This window comes from Entelurus aequoreus, linkage group LG11 (assembly GCF_033978785.1).
Source record: "Entelurus aequoreus isolate RoL-2023_Sb linkage group LG11, RoL_Eaeq_v1.1, whole genome shotgun sequence".
NCBI classification, from domain to species: domain Eukaryota; kingdom Metazoa; phylum Chordata; class Actinopteri; order Syngnathiformes; family Syngnathidae; genus Entelurus; species Entelurus aequoreus.
In genome coordinates, this window is record NC_084741.1 from 54,620,502 (window position 1) to 54,645,339 (window position 24,838).

General features: G+C 39.7%; 1 protein-coding gene across 3 annotated transcripts in view; it reads left to right on the plus strand.

Annotated features, from left to right (window-relative positions):
- Positions 1–8,384, plus strand: part of tshz1 (teashirt zinc finger homeobox 1) — a 45,308-nt gene extending 36,924 nt beyond the window's left edge. For all 3 annotated transcript variants that reach the window (XM_062063563.1, XM_062063562.1, XM_062063564.1), the window contains one exon: positions 3,109–8,384. In XM_062063563.1, coding sequence (XP_061919547.1) covers positions 3,109–6,632 — 3,524 coding nt within the window. In that variant the 3' untranslated portion in view covers positions 6,633–8,384. The remainder of the gene's footprint in view (positions 1–3,108) is intronic.
- Positions 8,385–24,838: the final 16,454 nt, after the last annotated feature.

Here is a 24,838-nt window from a genome sequence, read left to right on the forward strand (position 1 = left end):
AATGCAGACGTGTACTTTTGTTGGATTCAATGTGGTATCGTTTACAGAAATCAAGTCATAAAAAAGTCAAACTGTGTATGAGAGAGAATGTTTTAGAGATGATCTTTTCGTAGGTCACGCATGTTGTCACTCTGTGAGGCCCAATGTTTTATTTAGGCAGGATAAAGGATGCTTACTGCCAAACTTAATCAACTGTCCTCATCTGGTCTGCTCTGCAAGAACCAGTTTTAATGACAAAGCAAACCACAATGCACAATATTTTAGGCAATGTCCATCCAGTTATAACGGGCATCTAGGATTTATTTCTATTTATTTGAAATAATCACCGCCCGATCTTTCAGCCTCTTATTACCACTCAAGAGTCCTTTAGCCCAAAGAACATTTTGTTTTCTGAGACATGAGAACCTACTTTGTAGCACCATCATGTGTGTGTCAATCCTTTTTTTGCATTATGCTGTTCAAAGAGTCTTTTATGACATCCAGAGGGGCTACTAGAAACCTTTTTAGTACTTAACATATTTCAGATCCCTCTTTGTATGAACTGTATGCGTAGATACTGAAGATGAGTGATTCACAGGGATGCAAATATCCTGACTCTCTGGTATGCGTTGTTGGTGATCTCGTATGGCTGGTGGTGGGAGCTTGATCGCAGCAGTTTGTGACAGAGAGTCTGTGGCGCTATCCTGGCCACGCTGCCGCCTGTCTCCTTGATGGCAGCACGTTCTCGAGCAAAAGTGACAAGTGGTTTGGTGCCCGTGCAGATGGCCCTACTCACAGCCATCACCCACTCTGCAAACCAAACCGCCAGGGATGGCAGCCTTAGCCCACCCTACGCCCGCCCCTTCCTGATGGTGTAACGTTTCATATGCGTGTCCAGAACACAAGGGCGGGGGGTGTTCGGTGGCTTAATCTGTTTGCCAGTTAGAATCACACATCTTCAAGTAGCAGTGATTGAAGCGACACCTTTGATGCGAAGCACTTAATATTTTTACCTCCTCATTGCCAATTCAGATTTCAGCTTCCTGTCAGATGAGCATTTCAAAGGAGAGACTGAGATAATTTATTTGAGGCTAACTTTAACCACGTTTCATCACTAATGTACATTTATGGTTTGCAAAACAATCTGGTTGCTGCCTATGATTTTTACAGATGTCTCTCTCTGCCACTCTTTTGTCTGCATGCTTTTGATAGCTCCCTCTTTGTTGTTTCCATGACAACATGGCAGGACAGGCATTGATTGACAGGGATCGTCAATGGGTTCCCTGGCGACCTGCTCATTGCTCGAAGCCCCTCCCTATTGCAGTCTGTGTTTTGTCACTCATCCGCAGATTTTTCTGCTTTTTCTCTTTTCTGCTGCAGTCTCTGTGTGTGTGTGTGTGCTTGTGTGTGTGTGTGTGTGCGCGTGCGTGCATATTGCCAAATATTGGGGTTTAGCAATTTTTTGGACTGCAGCTGACGTCAGTGACTCAGCTGGGTAATTCCTACTGTACGTTTGGGTGCATGACAAATTGATAGCCTCTCTGCAGGATGCATTGAATATTAGATGGCTGATACGCATTGATAGCCACATTCTCTGGAAGCAGGTTAGTGTGGGAAGGCACCCTAACAGAAGACGGTAAAGACGTGCAGATGAGATGTAGAGAGTACATCACATAATGCTAATCTGCTGTGTTGGGGATTTTCAGGAGTTTTAGAAACTGTCTCGGTCTCACTCTGTCAGTAGGATTGAATGTAGCCAGGTTCTCCTGTAGTGCTCTCATTTCACTGAAATCTTGTCAGGCATTGGGCGGAGTAAGTTGCTCATTTGGAGAGGCTGTATCAGCAGCACACAGCACACTCAAATTTATAGACAATATTATGGTCGGTGGTCTCACGTTTGCACTGTAACAGCCAGCAAAGTATGAGCTGCATTGTGATGGTGAGCGTGCAAGCAAACGTGCGTTTGCAAACAGGCACTTACCGACGCGCTCACATGCACATCATCACATAGTCACAGTGCATGGTGCAGCTGCTCACCTCCCCCACCTCTTCCACCCATCTCCTCTCAGGCAGCAGTAAATGGTGCCAGTGTATATATATCAGGTATTATGTCCACTTAGATTATGATATGACAGGTTAGCGTGCCGTTTGAAGCTGACAGCACATCTGTTTCATCAGGAAAGATTGATACTGGCATCTAGGACACACATCTCACCATGCAGGAAGGAGATAAAGGAAGAAGCTAGGGGGCTGTCTTTCCTGTATCCCTCACCCTCTCTCTCTTTTCTTTCTCCCGCATCCCCCTCTTGTCGCCTAGAAAACCCACCACTTCATTCTTACTTTTCCTTCTTCCCCAATTTGTACTTTTCATTCAGTTGTTTTACTAACCACTTCATGTCTTTCCAACATAGGGAAGGTTGTTTGTGTATTCTCTCTATACACTCACACAAACACACACATGTCTTGTTCCTCAACCTGATGTTCTTTTACATGTTTCCTGTCTGTCTGCCCCATATTTCTATCCTGGACAATCACTTGCAGCCTGATTCCAAACACCATTGTTTTGTCAGTTTCTGTGCTTATTGTCTCAAATGGGAGTGACCTTCTGCTCATTTTATTGGGTTAGGAAAAGCTGCAATACCATCCAATTAGTGTTTTTTCTCCCTATCCAGATCAGTGGCATAATCTTAACATTTGAGGAGTTGAACTTCACGTACTGGATGATTGAGAGGCAATAAAGCTAAGAGAACAGAAAAACAAAAAGGAAAAAGGGAGTTAGACATGCAAGCATGCAGCTGGCTAACAAGGCCAAACAGCCAGTCATTTCCCGGGGAACATGAGGGATCTGTGAAGGAGTAGGGAGTTGGGTAAGAAAAGGACAACTGTCAGAAGCGCTGTGATTTATATTTCCCTTGGAGGCTTTTTTCACCACATGCTTTCAGAGCCACATGTGTGTAAAGTATAACTCGTGCAGGCATACATGGAGACACAGACGCACAATTGCAATGGTTAAGAATAAAAGGCCACATTTCCTATCGAGTGTTGTTTATCCAGTAGTTCTTTTTAATGTACTGTGATTGCTGAAGTTTACTTTACTAACGCCCATCCTTTTCTGTTTTTGTCTTCTAGCGTACATGCCCGAAGATGAACTTAAGGCACCTGCTCACAATGATGAAGAGCACCTTCAGGATGATGGCCTCTCATTAGATGGTCAGGACACTGAGTTTCTGTGCAATGAGGAAGAGGAAGATGTAGGAGGGCAGCCACCTAGTTACAGAGACTCGCCACTCAGCAATGGCACCAACCCTGATGCTGGATATGGGTCCCCCCTGAGTGATGCCAGTGACCGACTTACAGACTTCAAAAGCCCTTCCTCTCGGGATGGTCAAGAGAAGGAGGGTGCAACTTTGCCCTACACACCAAACAACGGCCTCTCTTTCCAGGATAGCCTGGCACAGATGAAAGCCGTCTATGCAAACCTCATATCAGATGCCTCTTGGTCCAGCATTACAATGGACATCATGAAATCCAAGTCTGCTGCAGCTGGCAGTGTCAGCACTGTCCTCACCAATTCAGAAGCTGCCTCTACTGCCCCAGTCTCTACAAACACAACAACTACAAACAAGAGCAATGGGATCAACATGATCCACAGTCACCACAATGGCAGGAGTTCCAGCGCCACTGTCAACCACACAGGCACTACAACTGTTAACACTAATAGCACAGCAGCTAGCACGGTTAATAGCCACACTGCAACCAGCAGCAATGGGAGCAACAGTGCAGGGGCTAATAACGGCAGTGGCGTGGCCTACGACTGGCACCAGGCAGCACTTGCAAAAACTCTTCAGCAGACCCCCTACCACCTTTTACCAGAGCCTAGCCTTTTTAGCACTGTCCAGCTGTACCGCCAAAACAATAAGTTGTATGGCTCCGTATTCACTGGTGCAAGCAAATTCCGCTGTAAAGACTGCAGCGCTGCGTATGATACATTAGTGGGGTTGACGGTCCATATGAATGAGACTGGCCACTATCGAGATGACAACAAAGACAAAGAGGAAGATCATGGAAAGCGCTGGTCTAAACCTCGCAAGCGCTCCCTAATGGAAATGGAAGGGAAAGAAGATGCTCAGAAGGTGCTAAAGTGCATGTACTGTGGCCACTCATTTGAATCACTGCAGGATCTCAGCGTTCATATGATTAAGACTAAGCATTACCAGAAAGTGCCTCTCAAAGAACCGGTGCCAGCATTGGCAACTAAACTTGTACAAACATCCACTAAAAAACGAGCAATCCATGATGCTATAATATCTCCATGCTCCCCAGACTCTATTCATACTGGTGGTAGTGGTGGAACTGTATCACTTGGGGATGCTAGCAAAGATCCAAAAGCAGCAGCTAACCCCTATGTAACAGCAAACAACCGCTATGGCTACCAGAATGGTGCCAGCTATACATGGCAGTTTGAAGCTCGCAAAGCTCAGATCCTCAAATGCATGGAGTGTGGTAGCTCGCATGATACGCTACAACAACTTACTGCCCACATGATGGTCACGGGTCACTTTTTAAAGGTCACAAATTCCGCATCCAAGAAAGGGAAACAACTGGTGTTTGATCCTGTGGTGGAAGAAAAGATTCAGTCTATACCACTACCACCAACCACCAACAAACTGCCTGTTCCTAATAGTGTCAAGTCTCAGCCTATGTCCCCTGCCCTTTCGTCTTGCTCAGAGGAAAAGCGTGACGTAAGTGAGGATGAGAAAGTGGAAAGTGGGGAGCCAATGGACAGAAAAATCAAGGAGGAGAAAGATGACACGGGTGAAAAAGTTGAGGCAGATGCCACATCATATAAATATCTGAGAGAAGAAGATCTGGAAGAAACTCCTAAAGAAGGTCTAGATATACTTAAATCCCTTGAAAATACAGTTTTAAGTGCTATTAGCAAGGCCCAGACAGGCACTCCAACATGGGGTGGATATCCTAGCATTCATGCGGCTTACCAGCTCCATGGTGCTTTAAAGAGCTCTACTACTGTTCTGCCCCCCACAATCCAGAGTGTCCAGATGCAACCAATGTTTAACAGTGGGATTCGAAACCTTGTGAGTGACCCCAGTTCAGTCATCCACTCGCCTCGGAGCCCCTCTTCCCCCACTCCCCTAAGAAGTAACGTCACTGCTATGGAGGAGCTGGTCGAGAAAGTGACGGGTAAAACTGCCACTGTAAAGAAAGAGAAAGAGGAGAAGGTGGTGAGTGTGGACCGAAACCGGCCTCCATCATTAGTAAAATCTCCCTCACCGGCCCTGAGAGAGCAGCGAGATCAACTGGTCTCTCCAAGTGACCTCACTGGCAGTAAACCATCTGGTATGAGGAGTACCAGCCCAGGCAGTGAAGATTCTGAGTTTATTTGCAAGAAGGAGCCTAAAGAAAGTATTGTGGATGTCCATAATAACAATTCAAGGAATGGCCCCGAGACATGCCAGTCCCCAGTAACTAACGGCAACAGTCTCAGCATCATCACTGATCACTCACCAGGAAGTCCTTTTATCAACCCCCTCAGTGCACTCCAGTCAATCATGAACACACACCTGGGTAAGGCCTCGAAACCTGTAAGCCCAGCTGCAGACCCACTTTCTATGCTGTACAAAATCAGTACCAGCATGATGGATAAACCGGCCTTCAACACACCAACTCAGGGCAAAACCGCTGAGCCCATCAACCACTATCCTTTGTATGAAACCAACGACCAACCCATGGACTTGAGTAAACACAAGTCTTACACTAATAGTCACAATAACAACAGCAGTAGTGTGGCGAAAACTCTTGTAAATGGTAACAAACCTCTCATTACCCTCGCTGACACAGTTTCTTCCCCCCTGAGAGAGAATGCTCTAATGGACATCTCTGATATGGTAAAGAACCTTACCGGGAGACTTACTCCCAAATCCTCAACTCCTTCTTCTATCTCAGAGAAGTCCGACGCTGATGGCAGCGCATTTGAAGATGCTCTGGAGGATCTCTCCCCAGTGCAGAAGAGAAAAGGGAGACAGTCCAACTGGAATCCCCAGCACCTCCTTATCCTGCAGGCACAGTTTGCATCTAGCTTGCGAGAGACCTCAGAAGGCCGCTATGCCATGACCGACCTGGGCCCTCAGGAAAGAGTCCACATCTGTAAGTTCACAGGCCTCTCAATGACTACCATATCCCACTGGCTAGCTAACGTCAAGTACCAGCTGAGACGGACTGGGGGCACCAAGTTTCTCAAGAACATGGACTCATGCCAGCCTGTGTTCCTCTGTGGTGACTGTGCTTCCCAGTTCAGGACTCCCTCCTCCTACATCAGCCACCTTGAGTCTCACCTGGGCTTTAGTTTGAAGGACCTGTCCAAACTGTCAACTGAGCACCTACGGGAGCAGCAGGCTGCCTCAAAGGTGATCACGGACAAAATGACATTCGGCAGTCCTCTGTCAGCCTTGACCACGTCAGAGGACGACATTGGCTCGGTGTACCAGTGCAGACTTTGCAATCGGACATTCGTCAGCAAACACGCAGTCAAGCTGCACCTCAGTAAGACCCACGGGAAGTCTCCCGAGGACCACCTGGTGTTTGTCACAGCTTTGGAGAAACTGGAGAAACTAGACAAAATGGAAACTGTTTAAGGAGGGTCTCAGTGATTGACAGCTATGGAACTGACTAGAATTTCATTGCACTAAAACAACATTGTTCACCGTTACTGCACTGGGCCGAACTGAGCCAACAGAAAAAAAAAAAAAATGAAATAAGTAAAAAGAAATGTTCTGTTGTGATTAATGCCTGACTGGACCATGTTGATTTGTTGTTGTTTTTTGTTTGTTTGTTTTGCCAAACCTTTTTTACACTTATTTTGTAATATATTTATATCCTATATGTCCGATCTGTGCATGTATTTTAGTGACGCAAGGTTGAAATGATTTTAATATTCTCATTGCAAAAATACAACTACTGTGTCAATGGTAAAAGCGAAAATGCATTGGAAGTATGGAAATTTGTAAAATACTTGATATGAAGAAGAGGAGAATTAAATGTATACACCAAAATAATTAAAGAATACCCCTGAAAGACTGAAGTAGCACCTTAGATATTTGAATTTTTGCATTTGTAAAAAGTACATGTCTTGAAAACGTCCTGCATTTGAGATTGATACCTTCCCCCGATCACTTTGGGTTCCTTTTTGTTGAAATGTTTTTGAAGAAGAATGGCTTGCTCATTATGTATAAAAAAAGATTATATGAACATTTGGAACAACTGAATTGCTGCTTCCAGTGAGTCAAAAGTGGCCATTGTATGCAAGTTTGCTCAAAAAACAACTTTTGTTGTGAGGTATCACCTATTGTCACATTTCATTGCTGTTTTGTTCAACTCTTCAGTTTTTTTATGAATTGTATTTTTTTTTTTACCGGAGTTGCTTTCAGCTGTAAAGAAAACAGTTGTAAATGATTACCAGTGAAATGTCAGTACTCCCATCAGACATATCTAATTTAAAATGACTCGGCAGTCTTTGTATCTTAAGGTGTGCGCATTCTCTAACTTTTATATTGTCATTTTACGTACTAAAATGATTTTTTTTTTTAAAACAACAAAAACAAACAAAGAACAGATTGTGTACATAGATATATGCTCAAGAGCTACAAAATGTCTTTTTTTAAAGAAAATACAAATTTAGCTTCTTTGGCTTGGTTTACAGAAATGATTTTAATTGTACGTGCATCCAATTTGATGCATGGAATGGTGTGGAAAATAAATAAGCGATGCACAATGACTATACATTTCAATGTTTTATCGACATTATTGTAAAAGAAACAACAAAGAAACATTTTTAGCGCAGATTAGATTGTTTCTTTTCCTTTCTCAATTGTAAAATAAACCCCAAAGCAGTTGTTAACAGTCATGCATTTGTGGTTGTGTATTCATTTGTCATAATGAAGCATCACGTTTCATATGTATAAGACACTCTGGAGCATCATCGTTGCTGCAAATTAAAGGAATGACGCTAAAAACTGCTAGCCCGGTGTAATACATTTTTTCTTTTTTCTTTTTTTTTTAGATTTTAACTTCCCTCCTGGCTCGTACTATTTGTGTTATAGACCAAATCTGCTTTGCTCTTTTCAAAGCTAGAGAAAATCAACTGGTGTGAGACAGCTGCAGCATACCACTATTGATTATGATAATGTTTAAGATGACAGGAATGATAAGCCTGTAAGAGTGCCTATTGTGCAGTAAGAAACCCATGCTAGGCTTGTGACTGGCCCTTGGAGGGCATGCTCTAAAGGGCCAGTGTTATATTAATTAATGACAGCAGTGTACTCTAACCAGTGATCACATCAGAAGGGTGTCTGTTCTGCTTGATGTAGTCTCCTGACTAGTGACACTATAAAAAAGAAACTCAAGTTTTTTTTGTTAGTTTTTTTATGACACACAGTTATGACACATGCTGCCTTTTTGCTTACTCTGCTCAGTTGACTGTAATGTGTATTTCATGGCATGGACACAATTCACACTAAATAAACACAGGTGAGACAAGCCGTTATCATTAACAATTGTTACAGTCCCTTAACAAAATCTGCCAAAAACCATGTTACAACTCACATATGACTGATATGAAAAATCTATGTGATGAAAAAAAGGCAAATTTGTTTTGTTTTTAAAAAGCGTCATGAATAGAAGCATTTTTATTCCAGATGTGATTTAAGTTGCACTTTTGACACAGTTGAAATGTAACGTCACATTATTGAACTAACTCAGGGGTCGGCAACTCAAAATGTTGAAAGAGCCATATTGGACCACAAATACGAACAAGTAATCTGTCTGGAGCCGCCAAAAAATTAAAAGCCTTATATAAGTGTTATAATGAAGGCAACACATGATGAAAGTGTCTATATTAGCTATATTAGCCTACTATCAGAATGACTATGGGTCACAGGCTGATGCAAATCTTTGTTGACAGAAATGTTGAAATGTAATATTTATTCTACACATTTTTACAACATTGGAAAACTCTAGTAAAACTTCTCAGAGGGTGAGAAGTCCTGGAAATGACTGGCGTAGAATGGTCAAAGGTATAGATGTGTGTGTCCAAGTTAAAGGAAATGGCGGGCTGTCTTCTTTTAATAGATTTATTAAAATGTTTGTGAGCTGGGTAACGTTTGCTGTGGTCTGGAACAACTATCAGAAATGCAGCCAATATTACCGTATTTTTCGGACTATAAGTCGCAGTTTTTTTCATAGTTTGGCCGGGGGTGCGACTTATACTCAGGAGAGACTTATGTGTGAAATTATTAACACATTACCGTAAAATATCAAATAATATTATTTAGCTCATTCACGTAAGAGACTAGACGTATAAGATTTCATCTGATTTAGCGATTAGGAGTGACAGATTGTTTGGTAAACGTCTAGCATGTTCTATATGTTATAGTTATTTGAATGACTCTTACCATAATAGGCACGTTCTCAGTTGGTTATTTATGCGTCATATAACGTACACTTATTCAGCCTGTTGTTCACTATTCTTTATTTATTTTAAATTGCCTTTCAAATGTCTATTCTTGGTGTTGGGTTTTATCAAATAAATTAAATGCGACTCCAGTGTGACTTATATAGGTTTTTTTCCTTCTTTATTATGCATTTTCGGCCGGTGCGACTTATACTCCGGAGCGACTTATACTCCGAAAAATGCGGTACATACAGATAATATGTTATGAAACATGGAAAAATAAACTAAATACACAGAGGACATAAGTAAAGGAAATTAAATATACCTACAAACGAGGCATACTGATGCAATATGTACATACAGCTAGCCTAAATAGCATGCTAGCATCGATTAGCTTCCAGTCATGCAGTGACCAAATATGCCTGATTAGCACTCCACACAGGTCAATAACAACAACAAAGCTCGCCTTTGTGCATTCACGCACAGCACAAAACGTTTGGTGGACAAAATGAGACAAGGAGTGGCATAAAACACGTCTTTCTGTGGCAGCGTCGGAGAAAGTTGTACATGTAAAACTGTTGAGACACAGTCCATGCAACGGTGAGTTCAAGGGCCGCTGAAATTAGTAGGACAAAACGGCGCTCGCCAAATATTCTCATTTGTTAAGCATAAACATATTAAACAGTGGGCTTTCTAACAATTTGGAAGGTTGGTGTCGTGTTTGTCCTCCTACAGAAACCATATTACAACAGAAAACTTATTTTTCACTTATTTTTTTTTCCATTTCCATACATTTTCGAAAAAGCTCCATGGAGCAACCTGGGCGCTGCTAAAGAGCATTTATTACTGGCAGTTTATTATGGTTGACCTTGCCATATTAGTGTATCATCTCGGGGGGGTACATTGGATTTTTTTATGCACAGTTCTTACATTTTTTTATTTTTTTTATCATATGCAAATAGTAAAACAAGTATTTTTAAAAAAAAAGCAGATTCAGCCCACTTTTGAATTTTGATTGATTGCGATTTATCACAGTTGACAACATTGCCCTGGGTATACTTTGCCGGAGTGTTATTTGTCGCCCGCTGCTTGTTGTCGATGTACTAATAGCGTTGTTGCTAGTGTCTGCCTGAAACATTTGTTTTGCTTGTATAACTTGTGACTCCCTGCTAAACATGCAAATTACTTGGGTTTTATCTAAAATCCCGTTGGGGTGAATTCTGAAGCGAAATTTGCCAGCGTGTAAACCAGTTGGAGTCTCTTAAATCAGCGTTTCTTAACCATAGTGCCCATTGTTGGGCCAGGACCGCCCCCTATATGTGTTTCTCAGCTGTGGTACGTATGGGCCGCAGCAAGACACTTTTCCACCACTTGTGGCAGTGATGACAATATCAATACCAATATCAAACAAACGGGAAAAAGTCAAGCTATAATCATAGAGAAGTTTGTTAAATGCAAAATTTATGACTAAAGTAGTGAAGCTGTATTTTCATTTGCACTTTTAATTTTATTGATAGTTTAGTTGAGAAACATATTAATTTATTTATTTTAGCACAACATAATTGTTATTTATGATTCCCTTCCTATGCGAAATATTTGCTTAGTATTTATATGTCTAATCAGCCTGACCTAGGTTTATGTGTTAATTAACAACATTGTTTCATATCATTAACAAGGTTGTGAACTGTAAGTAGGTTAGATATAATTATTGAATACCTTTAAATTTACTAATTCAGTGTTAACATTTGACTAGTGCACCCTTTGTAGTGGACAAGTTGAGCACCGAGCTCAAAAAGGTTAAAAACCCCCGACCTAAATCATCTTTTCATTGACCTATGCATTGACCCGATCACTGACCGTATAACAATCCCTCGGTTAAAGTTAAAGAACATGTACGATCAGAATAAATTGTGTGATTAAATTATATATATACATATGTATATATATATATATATATATATATATATATATATATATATATATATATATATATATATATATATATATATATATATATATATATATATATATATATATATATATAGGCATATATACATCATTAATGTGATAATTGCCTTAACCTGCTCCGTGGCTTAGAGTGTCTGCCCTGAGACTGGAAGGTCGTGAGTTCAAACCCCGGCCGAGTCATACCAAAGACTATAAAAATGGGACCCATTTCCTTTCTACTTGGCACTCAGCATCAAGGGTTGGAATTGGGGGCTAAATCACCAAAATGATTCCCGAGTGCGGCCACTGCTGCTGCTCACTGCTCCCCTCACCTCCCAGGGGGTGAACACGGGGATGGGTCAAATGCAGAGGATAATTTCACCACACCTAGGGTGTGTGTGACTATCAGTGGTACTTTAACTTTGACTTTACTGCGTTAACTTTGTCATTCCTAATTCATATCCATCCATCCATTTTCTACCGCTTGTCCTTTTCGGGGTCGCGGGGGTTGCTGGAGCCTATCTCAGCTGCATTTGGGCGGAAGGCGGGGTACAACCTGGACAAGTCGCCACCTCATCGCATGTCGATTTAAATATTATTTATGTCTAAATTTAAATTTAGACATAGAGACATATCTTATGTGTCACTTTAAGAAGGTAAAGTCTCGTTAAGTGCTTCTCATTCCGAGGGAACACAAATGTGAATAACGCTGTCAAAGTAGTAGCAGTAATGTTGCATAGATGCTTAGAGTAAATAATAATACAACATTGTGATGGAAAAAACAACAACATTGTATGTACAGGCCCCTTTCAATGTCTCTACAACACAAAATGAAATGACGATATCAAGAAAATATTTTGACAGTATTGGGTAAAGTTGCCGTTTTAGACGAGTGTGTCCACGTTTCTCACGTCAGTGGGACGAGTGACCGAATGCTCTCAACATGTTTACCGGTTTTATGTCAGTCATTCATGGAGTTTTTAATCTCACTATCGCCACTTCAAGCAAATTATGCGCGGCCTCAGAACTTTGTCCAATGACCGCAAGTTCCCCACACATTATGGCCACTCAGCGTTTTTTCACCAATCAAATTTGTCTCTAAACGACACAATTGTCGTCCTCCCGCGTAGCTCAGACTTACTCCCTGTTTTTGTTTATGGCGTTAAGCCTTCTGGGTAATGTAATATATGAACATTTACTTCCTAGTTTACTGGTACTTATATAATTATTTATGCTATATCTCTGTATGGTTAGTCAATTAATAACATTTTTATTTGCAATGCTGACGAAGCAGCAGTATTTACCTGTTAGAGATGTTGAAGTGTAATGATAATCTCTCACCGTCTCTCATTTATCAGCAAAAGTTACTATGGATCTCCTCTCAACAGTTGACAAATTCTCTTCACATGCGGGGATAAATGTGTGGGAGAATAAATAAATGTTTAAGATAGACAAAACATTTTTCAAGTATAAAATAAATACAGAGAATGTCTGCAAATTGTAAGTCCTTGGTGATGTTTCCTAAAATAATGATCATTGTTACTATTACTTATCTATTTTTCTTTATAATTTACAGCAGTAGTCCCAAAACTACGGACCACAGGCCGGATGCGGCCCGCCAGCGTCCAAAATCCGGCCCGTGGGAAGTCCCAAGTTAATAAAAAGAAAGAAAAAAAGTTTTTATTTGTTTTTGTTATTCCTTTTTTAAATCTGTCCTTTCTAATCCATGTTCTACCGCTTGTTACTCTCGGTGTCTCCTAGCCGTCTAAAAATGCATTTTCCCATCGATAACGTGACATCATCGCGCTCGGAATATATATATATATATATATATATATATATATATATATATATATATATATATATATATATATATATATATATATATATATATATATATGTGTATATATATATATATATATATATATATATATATATATATATATATATATATATATATATATATATATATATATATATATATAAAGGTTACTGTTGTTTATCCGTTATACAGTGCTCAATACTGGGGTAAAGTGGAATATACATTAGGTCAGGAAAAAACACAGGCTATTTCATCCCTACAAGCCTGTTTCGCAGGTTTCCCTGCTCTTCAGGGGAGTTTATTGTTTTATATTATTGTTTGTTTATTGTAGGAATGAAATAGCCTCTGTGTTTTTTCCTGACCTAATGTGTATATATATATATATATATATATATATATATATATATATATATATATATATATATATATATATATATATATATATACATATATATATATATATATATATATATATTTTTTTTTTTATATATATATATATATATATATACAGCCCGGCCCCTGGCCAGATCTTTTTAACCCAATGCAGCTCCCGAGTCTACAGTATTATCATTATTATGAGTTACAATAAAGTAAAAAAAAAGCACAGTAATAATCTCTGAGTATGTGCTTTAACTGCTACCTCGTGCCTACTTTTAAGACTGTGCAGTATTAAAAGGAGTAAAACATCAATACAGTATTCCAAGTTGTGTGTAAATCCTGTACTTTTGAAGTTAACACTTAACCCTCAGGGGACAAAGGCTGAGGGTTTTTTTGTCCTTTCAGTAAATATTTGCTGTATTTTGGCCATAATTTTTGCTGTGTTCCAATACTTCATTATACATGACTTTTCCTAAGAGGGTCTTCATGTCAAATTTGACAATTCCAAACAGGACATAAACATTCCAAAAGGCATATACACAGTTTGGATTCTCTTTTTCAATGTTGTTGCTCAAATCTCTCAATTGTCTTCGGCCTCAAACAAAAATACCAAACATATAATGTTTTGTTAGAATTTTGAAGGCCTTTTAATCAAGTTATGTCATAGTTTTCAAATAGTATACATTTGCATAAAACATATTTTTACTAGTTCAAATATGTGACATGATTAAAATGCTTTGAAAAGGCTCAACACATTTTTTGTTGTTGAAATTTTCGCAAAAAATAAATACAAAAAATATGAATTCAAAATCTTTTTACGCCCTTTGAAACTTTTGAGTTTTTTGCCCTGTTTTTATGTCCTGTGTGGCTTGTAAGATCATTTCAACAAATGTCCCCAGAGGGTTAAAACATTGATGAATTCATAAAATTACAAGTTGATTCATTATTTTTATAACATCTCAACTTTTGGCACAACTGCTGCAAATTCAGACATTTTAGGTCATACCAATAAATTTAAAAAAAGGCCTGCAAAAATCCTGGAGAACTGATATATTAAACAAAGACAACTTGAAACATTTTTTTCATGTCTCCTTTATTTTCTGTGTCTGTTCTTAGAATTTGTGACTGTGAGTGATTTAAACACTCAAAGGGGATTTAGGGCCTGATTTACTGAAGTTTTTTGTGTACTAAAACATGTGCAAAATTGATAGCACACGCAAAGATGGTCTACCAAACGTGTGCAAAGTGGATTGCATTTGTAAAGTGAGCAAAATAAGGCGAGCACTCCCTTTTTGAGTCTCTGTCTTCATTAATATGCAAAATATATGCTGGTCATCAAAACGCCCACAATACTGGGAGGAGAAAATGCAAGTTTATTAATACAGCATTTGAAATGTGATTCATCAACACATCACCGTTTTGGGAGCACTATTTTATGTTTTATTTACCAAACGTACGCGCAAACTGACACATTTACACACACGGCTGTGAGAGAGGAGTGCTCGTGCTGTAACGACAGGCGATAGACAGAAATAAAAAAAAGTATTAGACACATCATTTATTCAGCATAGTGAAGGGAATTGATGAGATTTTTCCGCTTACGATTCCACTTTCGAGTCTGCTTAACGATTCGGTTCTTTATCGGTTCTTTTTTCTTATTTGGAAAAAAAGACAACACTATGATGGATTCGCATCAATTTTCTTTAGTTTAGAGCAAACATGACCTTAGAAAGCCAACATTGAGGTCTTAAGAGGCAAATAGCACAGAAAAAAAACTTTTGAAAATAGATTAAAAAAAAAATTTAAAAAAATTAAAGATTTGGAAATTACACCAGAATTTAACATTTCGTAACATTTTAAGTTTTAAGAATCTTTGTCATCGACCTAGAAAACATACTGTGCAAAGGTTTGTTTAGATTTACAAGGTGAAACTAATATAATGACATGGGCTCATTGCATGCAACATGAGATATTTCGAACCTTCTTTTTGATATAATGTTGATGTTTATTGCTTACATCTTATTAAAAACCTAAATTGAAAATCTCAGAATTAAAAAAAACAAACAAACTGTAAGCCATGATCATCAAAGTTGTATTAAATAGAGGCTTATGTCACTTTGCATGTAATGAGTTAATATCACATATTAGTTTCACATTTGATGTTGAATTGCTGACATGAATGGGCTTTTACACCATATTCTAATTGTACGAGTTTTACTTGTATAATATAATGACTGAGTAAAAATGTGTTTGGAGGAAAACATGCAACATTTTAATTTTCCTGAGGGAACTCTCCTGAAGGAATCAATAAAGTACTATCTATCTATTTCTCTGACTACAATTGAACATTCACCTACCGAAGGAGCATCAATGTGGCAAATTTGTGCAAGCTTTTGACCACAAACTTAGTCACTGCTCGATGACATTCGTCGTTCCTGGCCGAGTGGTACTCTTCCCTGCCGCCGTGAAAACTTGCGACAGACGTGAACTGGAGCCATTACTGCCCGCCTCCAAACCATTCAGAATATGTCTCCTCTCGCTCATGTGAATGAGATGGCATTCATTTCAAGTTAACAGGTAACAGCGCTATCATTATAGGCAGTGCTAGAACCTGTTGTATTTGCGTCAGATGAATGCTGCTGCCTGCATTGAGATCAGCGCTTCAAAAATGCGACATTCATAGCATGCTTTATGTTCAAATGTTTCAGCATTTTGCTCGTATGTACTCCTCTTGATGAAATAGCAACCTTGGGATTATTAAAAGTAACGCTGTTGCAGTCTTTTTTTAATAAAATGTTGGCAAACTTCGTTGAACTTTCTCCGCCTGGGAACACGCCATGTTGCCGTCTGATCTTACTACACACGTAATAAAAGTTCAAGTTAAATACTACTGATAGTCACACACTCTAGGTGTGGTGAAATTATCCTCTGCATTTGACCCATCCACTTGTTCCATCCCCTGGGAAGTGAGGGGAGCAGTGATCAGCAGCGGTGGCCACACTCGGGAATCATTTGGTGATTTAACCCCCAATTCCAACCCTTGATGCCAAACAGGGAGGTAAAGTCTTTGGTATGACTCGGCCGGGGTTTGAACTCACGACCTACCAATCTCAGGGCGGACATTCTAAACACAAGGCCACTGAGCAGGCTAAGGCCACGCCCGGAAGTATTGTTAAGACAATTGCTCGACGAAATGGCAAGCGATTCCAAAGAATTGATACACTGGGAACCGGTTCTGGACAAGACCCAGTTTTCGATTCCCATCCCTAATCCCATCCTTTTATAATTGTATAGCTGCTTGGTGACTTAAAAGTCTGATTAAAACCTTTTCAATTGATGTGTTTTGATGTAATTTTTATTTATTTAAGTTTTGTACATAGAATACATATCACTAGCATATATCCTATATGATAAAAACATTTTGAAGTTTGCATTTTTCGCGTCTTGAGCACAAGTGCGGCCTATATGCCATGCACCTTCAGCGATTAAACCAAAATAAAAATAAGTCAATGTAGATCAGGGGTGTCAAACGTACGGCCCGCGGGATGAGTTTGCCAAGTATAAAAATGAGCTGAATTTTTATTAATGAAAGAAACTGCTTTTCTAAATGTGTCCACTAGATGTCGCAATAGTAATTATTTTTATCTTTGTAAATCATGCTACATATGTCAAAAAATAAATAAACCACATGAGGGAAGTGCACCAGTCGAGGAAAATGAGCAAACTACATAAATAACATCCTGAAATTTGATTTTGATATTATTTTTTTATTTTGATGGATTGAAAATTAACACCAACAACTTGACTGATGATCATTATCACATAACTTATTCAGAAAGTAGAAATTACGACAAATAAAGATAGAATAGTATCAACCGCAACATGTAAGTTTGAAAAAACCAACAACGTTATGATTTGTACATTTTCAGAATGAACAAAGAAAACAATCTGTAGTTGTCATTATTTTTAAGTTATCATGCCGTGATTTTACCACTTGGGAGTAGATTTTTCTCTATGTGGCCCCCGATCTAAAATGAGTTTGACACCCCTGATGTACACTGCAAAAAGTCAGTGTTCAAAAACAAGAAAACAAAATACAAAAATTAGGGGTATTTTATTTGAACTAAGCAAAATCATCTGCCAATAGAAGAAGAAAATTCGGCTTGTCAAGACTTCCCAAAGTAAAATTAGCTAACCTCAATGAACCCAAAAATACCTTAAAGGCCTATGAAACCCACCTCTACCGACCACGCAGTCTGATAGTTTATATATCAATGATGAAATCTTAACATTGCAACACATGCCAATACGGCCGGGTTAACTTATAAAGTGCAATTTTAAATTTCCCGGGAAACTTCCGGCTGAAAACGTCTATGCATGATGACGTTTGCGCGTGACGTCAAGGGTTGTATTGGGACACCATTGTATCCCAATACAAACAGCTCTGTTTTCATCGCAAAATTCCACAGTATTCTGGACATCTGTGTTGGTGAATCTTTTGCAATTTGTTTAATTAACAATGGAGACTGCAAAGAAGAAAGCTGTAGGTGGGATCGGTGTATTAGCGGCTGGCTGCAGCAACACAACCAGGAGGACTTTGAGTTGGATAGCAGACGCGCTACCCTGAGTATAGCTTTGGCTTCCAAACATTTGATCGCTTGCCTGTACGTGCGTGGCGCTATGTGCATGTCACGTACGTAACTTTGGGGAAATATATGTTTCTTGCCTACTCTAATGGCGGCCGGGGTGTCGTAGAAAGCTACAACGCCCGCCGCCGCACCGCTGTCCTCACCTTGACTTCCTCCGTCTCCGGGCCGCCGACCACATCGATGATCGGGTGAAGTCCTTCGTCGCGCCGTCGATCGCTGGAACGCAGGTCAGCATGGGTCGTGATAAGCAGATGAGAGCTCTGTCGAGGTCCCGTAGCTAAGTTAGCTTCAATGGCGTCGTTAGCAACAGCATTGCTAGGCTTCGCCAGGCGGTACAGCATTAACCGTGTGGTTACAGGTCCAGAGTTTGGTAGTATTGTTGATCTTCTGTCTATCCTTCCAGTCAGGGGCTTATTTATTTTGTTTCTATCTGCATTTAAGCACGATGCTATCACGTTAGCTCCGTAGCTAAAGTGCTTCGCCGATGTATTGTCGTGGAGATAAAAGTCACTGTTAATGTCCATTTCGCGTTCTCGACTCTCATTTTCAAGAGGATATAGTATTCGAGGTGGTTTAAAATACAAATCCGTGATCCACAATAGAAAAAGGAGAGAGTGTGGAATCCAATGAACCAGCTTGTACCTAAGTTACGGTCAGAGCGAAAAAAGATACGTCCTGCACTGCACTCTAATCCTTCACTCTCACGTTCCTCATCCATAAATCTTTCATCCTGGCTCAAATTAATGGGGTAATCGTCGCTTTCTCGGTCCGAATCGCTCTCGCTGCTGGTGTAAACAATGTGCAAATGTGAGGAGCCCTTCAACCTGTGACGTCACACTACTTCCGGTGCAGGCAAGGCTTTTTTATTAGCGACCAAAACTTTATCGTCAATGTTCTCTACTAAATCCTTTCAGCAAAAATATGGCAATATCGCGAAATGATCAAGTATGACACATAGAATGGATCTGCTATCCCCGTTTGAATATTCATTTCAGTAGGCCTTTAAAATAAGTATATTCTCACTAAGAACAAGTGCACTTTTCTTGGTAGAAAAAAAAGAGACCTTTTTGCTCAATATGTTAAAAGTAGTTTTATACTTGTGAGTGTTGATGACACAGCTTTGCATCAGTTGATATTCTAGTTTCAAGCATGTTTTACTCAATATAGGTCATAAAATCTCAGTAACAAGCTATAATATCTTACTGAGATAATTTAGGACCAAAACCCTTAAAACAAGTAAAACACTCTAACATAAAATCTGCTTAGTGAGAAGAGTTTTCTTATCAGACAGAAAATAAGCAAATATCACCCTTATTTGAGATATTTAATCTTACTTAGATTTCAGTTTTTGCAGTGTAGATGCACGACTGCTTCTAAAATGTCCATAAAAAGTGGTATATGTCTCCTGCATGTTTGGGAATTTTTACAATTGCACACGCAGTCTTAGTAGATCACACTCCAACTAATAGTACATGCTATTTTATAGATTGTACAACTTAGGCATAGCTTAGTAAATCAGGCTCTTATTGTACTCTGCAGTGAACTCCAGCCAAAGGTAAGTTGAGGGTTTTTCTTCCTCCAGTTAGCTTCAGGTGAAGTTTGATCTCTCATCTGACCCTCATATCTTACTGATCACAGTATTGACATGAGCAGCCAATACATGAATGAGACCGTCTTCCATTGCTCACTCTCAACATGTTTGCTTCAGTCAGTCATAGACTCTCACTCCCTCCGTAGCATTAGCATGAGTGCCTTTGTGCAATTACACACCGACCGGATGGGACTTCACCTCGCTGTGTTGATGCATGGATTCTGTGACAAAAGGAAACACAGGCAGAGGGCAGATTATCCCGCTGAAGATGCGGCTTCCTAAAAACGGGCTGCCTGAGTTGGATTCTAAAACAAGTGCGACAGATAAACAAGCAACATTTGGAGGAGATACCATTCACTGCCCAGGTTTTAAACCCCGCAGCTCAACCTGTAATTTTGCTGCGGCGTCAGATAGCTGCTGAGCCGATAGAGACTCTTCTCTGCTTTGTTAGAGATCAGCGCGCTGTTTCCTGCGCGTATTCTATGTAAATTACATGCGATAATCGCCACGCGCCGCACAATGCAGGTTCCCGTGGTGCAAGCGGAAACCGCGAGCAGATAAACGCAACCTGGGAAGATTTGCATAGTCTTTGTGTTTTTGGGGCGCTCGCTGAACGTGAGCCCTTGAGGATTTGGTAGTAGGGCTTTCCTCAAGGTTTTGTACAAGTAAATGTCTGCTTCCTCTCAGGGCTGCAACTATTACCGTATTTTTCGGACTATAAGTTACAGTTTTTTTCATAGTTTGGCCAGGAGTGGGACTTATACTCAGGAGCGACTTGTGTGTGAAATTATTAACACATTATCGTAAAATATCAAATAATATTATTTAGCTCATTCACGTAAGAGACTAGACGTATAAGATTTCATCGGATTTAGCGATTAGGAGTGACAGATTGTTTGGTAAACGTATAGCATGTTCTATATGTTATAGTTATTTGAATGACTCTTACCATAATATGCTACGTTAACATACCAGGCACGTTCTCAGTTGGTTATTTATGCGTCATATAACGTACACTTATTCAGCCTGTTGTTCACTATTCTTTATTTATTTTAAATTGCCTTTCAAATGTCTATTCTTGGTGTTGGGTTTTATCAAATACATTTCCCCCAAAAATGCGACTTATATATGTTTTTTTCCTTCTTTATTATGTATTTTCAGCCGGTGCGACTTATACTTCGGAGCGACTTATACTCCAGAAAATACGGTATGTACCGCGGACAACGGCGGGCGGAGACCGAGGGCACCGACGTAATGACGAAAGTCTGGTGGGAACATGAGGGAGTAATAGCGCCTTTAGTTCCCTTCTACACTAAGCCGGCCAAGGTTATCCAGGGTAAATCCCACCTAACCTTATCCTTGTCCACACACACACAATGGTCGTTTAAGACCCCCTCCGTCCGCCGGTGCATCGTGACCTAGTACGCAAGGGCGGAAAATGTGCACGTCATAGTCACCTCCAGTGTTGCTTTGTGTGCAAGTTCTTAAATTTAACTTATCTGAACAATATCCAGTGTTGTGGTATTTCAATTAACTGGAATCCAGTGTGCTGTGGGGCCCTATTGTAGTGAATCACACCTGAGCCATCATAAATTAATTCAATCTTTAATGGACATGTGAAAGTAAACAATGTGATAAAGAACATTTTACAACAATCAATCTAGGGATCTAGATATCCTCACTCTTTTGCCTTCACTTTCATTTTCCATTCTTTTTTGGTGACTTTATATACTCTGGACCTAGACGTTGAGTCCGTGACATACATGGCGGACAATAACTGATACAGTCTGCTTTGCCAGTCCAAAAGCATTCGCCGTTTTCCGTAGTCTTCCCTCGACGGCCAGGTAATACAAAGCACACGCTATCTTTTTTTTAATCACATTCACGGGAGCCCGCATTCTCGTTGTCTCTCCTTCGACAAATGGACAAGTTTTTCAGTAAGTAGAATCACAGCTGACCTCGACATTGGAAAGTTCTCTTGCCGTCTGAAAAGTGTTTTATCCCAAATAGCTGCAATCGCTTTCTCTTAAGGTATTCATGTGTGATTTCCACAAGCGTCTGTACAGACGGAAGGAGAAACACGGGCATGTTTGGATGACTCGCCTCCATATTTCCAGTGGTTAGCTCCGAGTTACGAAACTGATTTATTATGAAGCTGTGCTGTGGCACGTTCTTTCTGGCGTCACTTCCTGTGTTGAGCGCGGCCTTTCTAGCGTCACTTCCTCTCCGAACTCAGTTTGTAAATGATCAATGAGTCCATACAAAGCTAAGAGCCGGAGATTCAAGAAATACACGGCGCACTTACCTGTGTAAAAAATTCTCCAAGGAGGGGAACCTTAAACGATGATTTAGTGTGGCCGAAACGGGGCTTAGGCTAAATAATTATGTCTTTAATGAGTTATCCGGCTTAGTGTAGACATAGCCTTATAGTGGTCTGCCTCTTCCTGGAGCAACATTATTCAACTGGCGGCGCAGGGGCCAAACCCAGACACCATATCGCCCCCCGAGTTCAGTTCAAAACTTGGGAAACAAGCGTTTTTGCAGCAAATTGCTAAAAACACTGGAGTACTCCTGGGGCCGTACTTATCAAGCTTCTTAGAATTACTCCTAAGAAGTCTGTTAAGAGTTGACTTAAGAGTAAATAAATTATTCGCTGAAAGCTGCACTTAAAAGTTAGTTATCAAGCGTCTTACTCACACTTTCAGCGAAGTGTAGGACTGAATCTTAAGTGTCACACTCAGAGCTGAATTACGACATTACTATGTGCCGTAAACGGAATTTTAGGTGACGTAATTTCTGTGTCCATAGAAATGACCAATCACGGAAGGGAATCCGTTGTCTAAGAATAAAGAAATATCTTGGAAATATTGAAGTGGACAATGGGAGTGTATATTTTGACAATAAACTACAAAATAATACAAAACAAACTAGTCCCCGCCCGCACTCACGCTACCGCTCCCTCTCTTCTCTTCTCTCGCCCACACACTCACTGACGTCACTCACCTCACGGCCACACACATACGCTACTCTCATAACATGTTCTTTCCAATTCATTAATTAGGCAACTAATTTGAAACTGGTGTGGGTGGCTCTATATATACTAGCCCACTGCAGACACATGCAGAAATCAACAAGGAATCGAAAAGTATTAAATCTGTGACCAAAATAATATCCGCTCTGTCTAAACGATACCGTTTGATCAGCTGCTCGTCATCAAAAAAAACAAAACATTGTTCCGTTCCCTGAACGTTCGCGCACGTCTCTCTCGCCTCAGTGCCATCCCCTGCTGGCAACTCCTAACCACTTAAGACACCTCTGAAGGTCTCTTAAATATCGTGGAGAGTAGGAGTGATTCTTAGACTTAAGAACGTTGATAAAAAGCTTTTATTCTTAAGTTTGAGAGTAGGACTAAATTTCGCAAATTCTCAGGACTTAAGTGTAAAATGGCACTCTAAGAAGCTTGATAAGTACGGCCCCTGATGTATAGAGGAACTTGGACCACTGCAAGATCCTCACATAGACATTTTAACCTTTCCAGCAAACATAGAACACTGGGGTCCAAACGTGTGATTCACATAACTGAGGCGTTCCTCAAGGCACCCCCTTAAGTCCTCTCCTTTTTGCCCTTTTTTTTTTTCGTAATGTGATTTATGTAACTTAAGTGTTGCTGTAGCTTGTTATTGTCAGATACAGTCAGGAGTCATTTATTCAACTTCTTTAGTTATAATAGTGATGTTCTTCAAGGTTTCCGTCTTTTTCATCATTTGGGCTATTCAACTGGGGGCCAAGTTCATAAAAGTTGTGTGAGACATTTTTGCAGCAGATTCTTACAAACACTGGAGAGATGTTTTAAAAATGATCTTTGGCTAGCTTTCTTGCAGAAAGTCCTTAAAAACAGCAGAGTGCTCCAAATATATACATTAGACCAGTGTTTCTTAACCATAGGGCTGCGGCCCATTGTTGGAGCGGGAGTATGGCCAACTAGGTTTCAAAGTTGGTGGCAAACATGGCGCCCTGTAGTCACATGATGGGCTTTTGACCAATCATTTAAGACAGTTGTTCTCATTTTTTTTCTTATCAAGTACCACTTCAGAAACACTTTAGCTATTTGAGTACCACTATAATGGCCAACATTAAAATACAGTAGCATAGTAAGCCTAGGTATTCATTAAAGACAAAGCAGAGGTTTTATTTAATACTAGGGATGTCCGATAATGGCTTTTTGCCGATATCCGATATTCCGATATTGTCCAACTCTTTAATTACTGATACCGATATCAACCGATGCCGATATCAACCGATATTAACACATTATTATGCTTAATTTGGACAACCATGTATGGTGAAGATAAGGTACTTTAAAAAAAAAAAAAAAAATTAGATAATTAAATTAAAAACATTTTCTTGAATAAAAAAGAAAGTAAAACAATATAAAAACAGTTACATAGAAACTAGTAATTAATGAAAATGAGTAAAATTAACTGTTAAAGGTTAGTACTATTAGTGGACCAGCAGCACGCACAATCATGTGTGCTTACAGACTGTATCCCTTGCAGACTGTATTGATATATATTGATATATAATGTAGGAACCAGAATATTGATAACAGAAAGAAATGGGGGGAGGGAGTTTTTTTGGGTTGGTGCACTAATTGTAAGTGTATCTTGTGTTTTTTATGTTGATTTAATAAAAAAAACAAAAACAAAAAAAAACCCGATACAGATAATAAAAAAAACGAAACCGATAATTTCCGATATTACATTTTAACGCATTTATCGGCCGATAATATCGGCAGGCCGATATTATTGGACATCCCTATTTAATACATATATTTAATATTGTTGGCCCTTGTAGCATTACATACACACAATTTGAACAGTAACACTGTGTTTGAATATAGGCAAATAAAATAATATACTTTAAGTAATTATTTGGCATACCACTAGATGGAGCCGTGTACCACTAGTGTACACACACCACAGTTTGAGAATAACAGATTTAGGAGA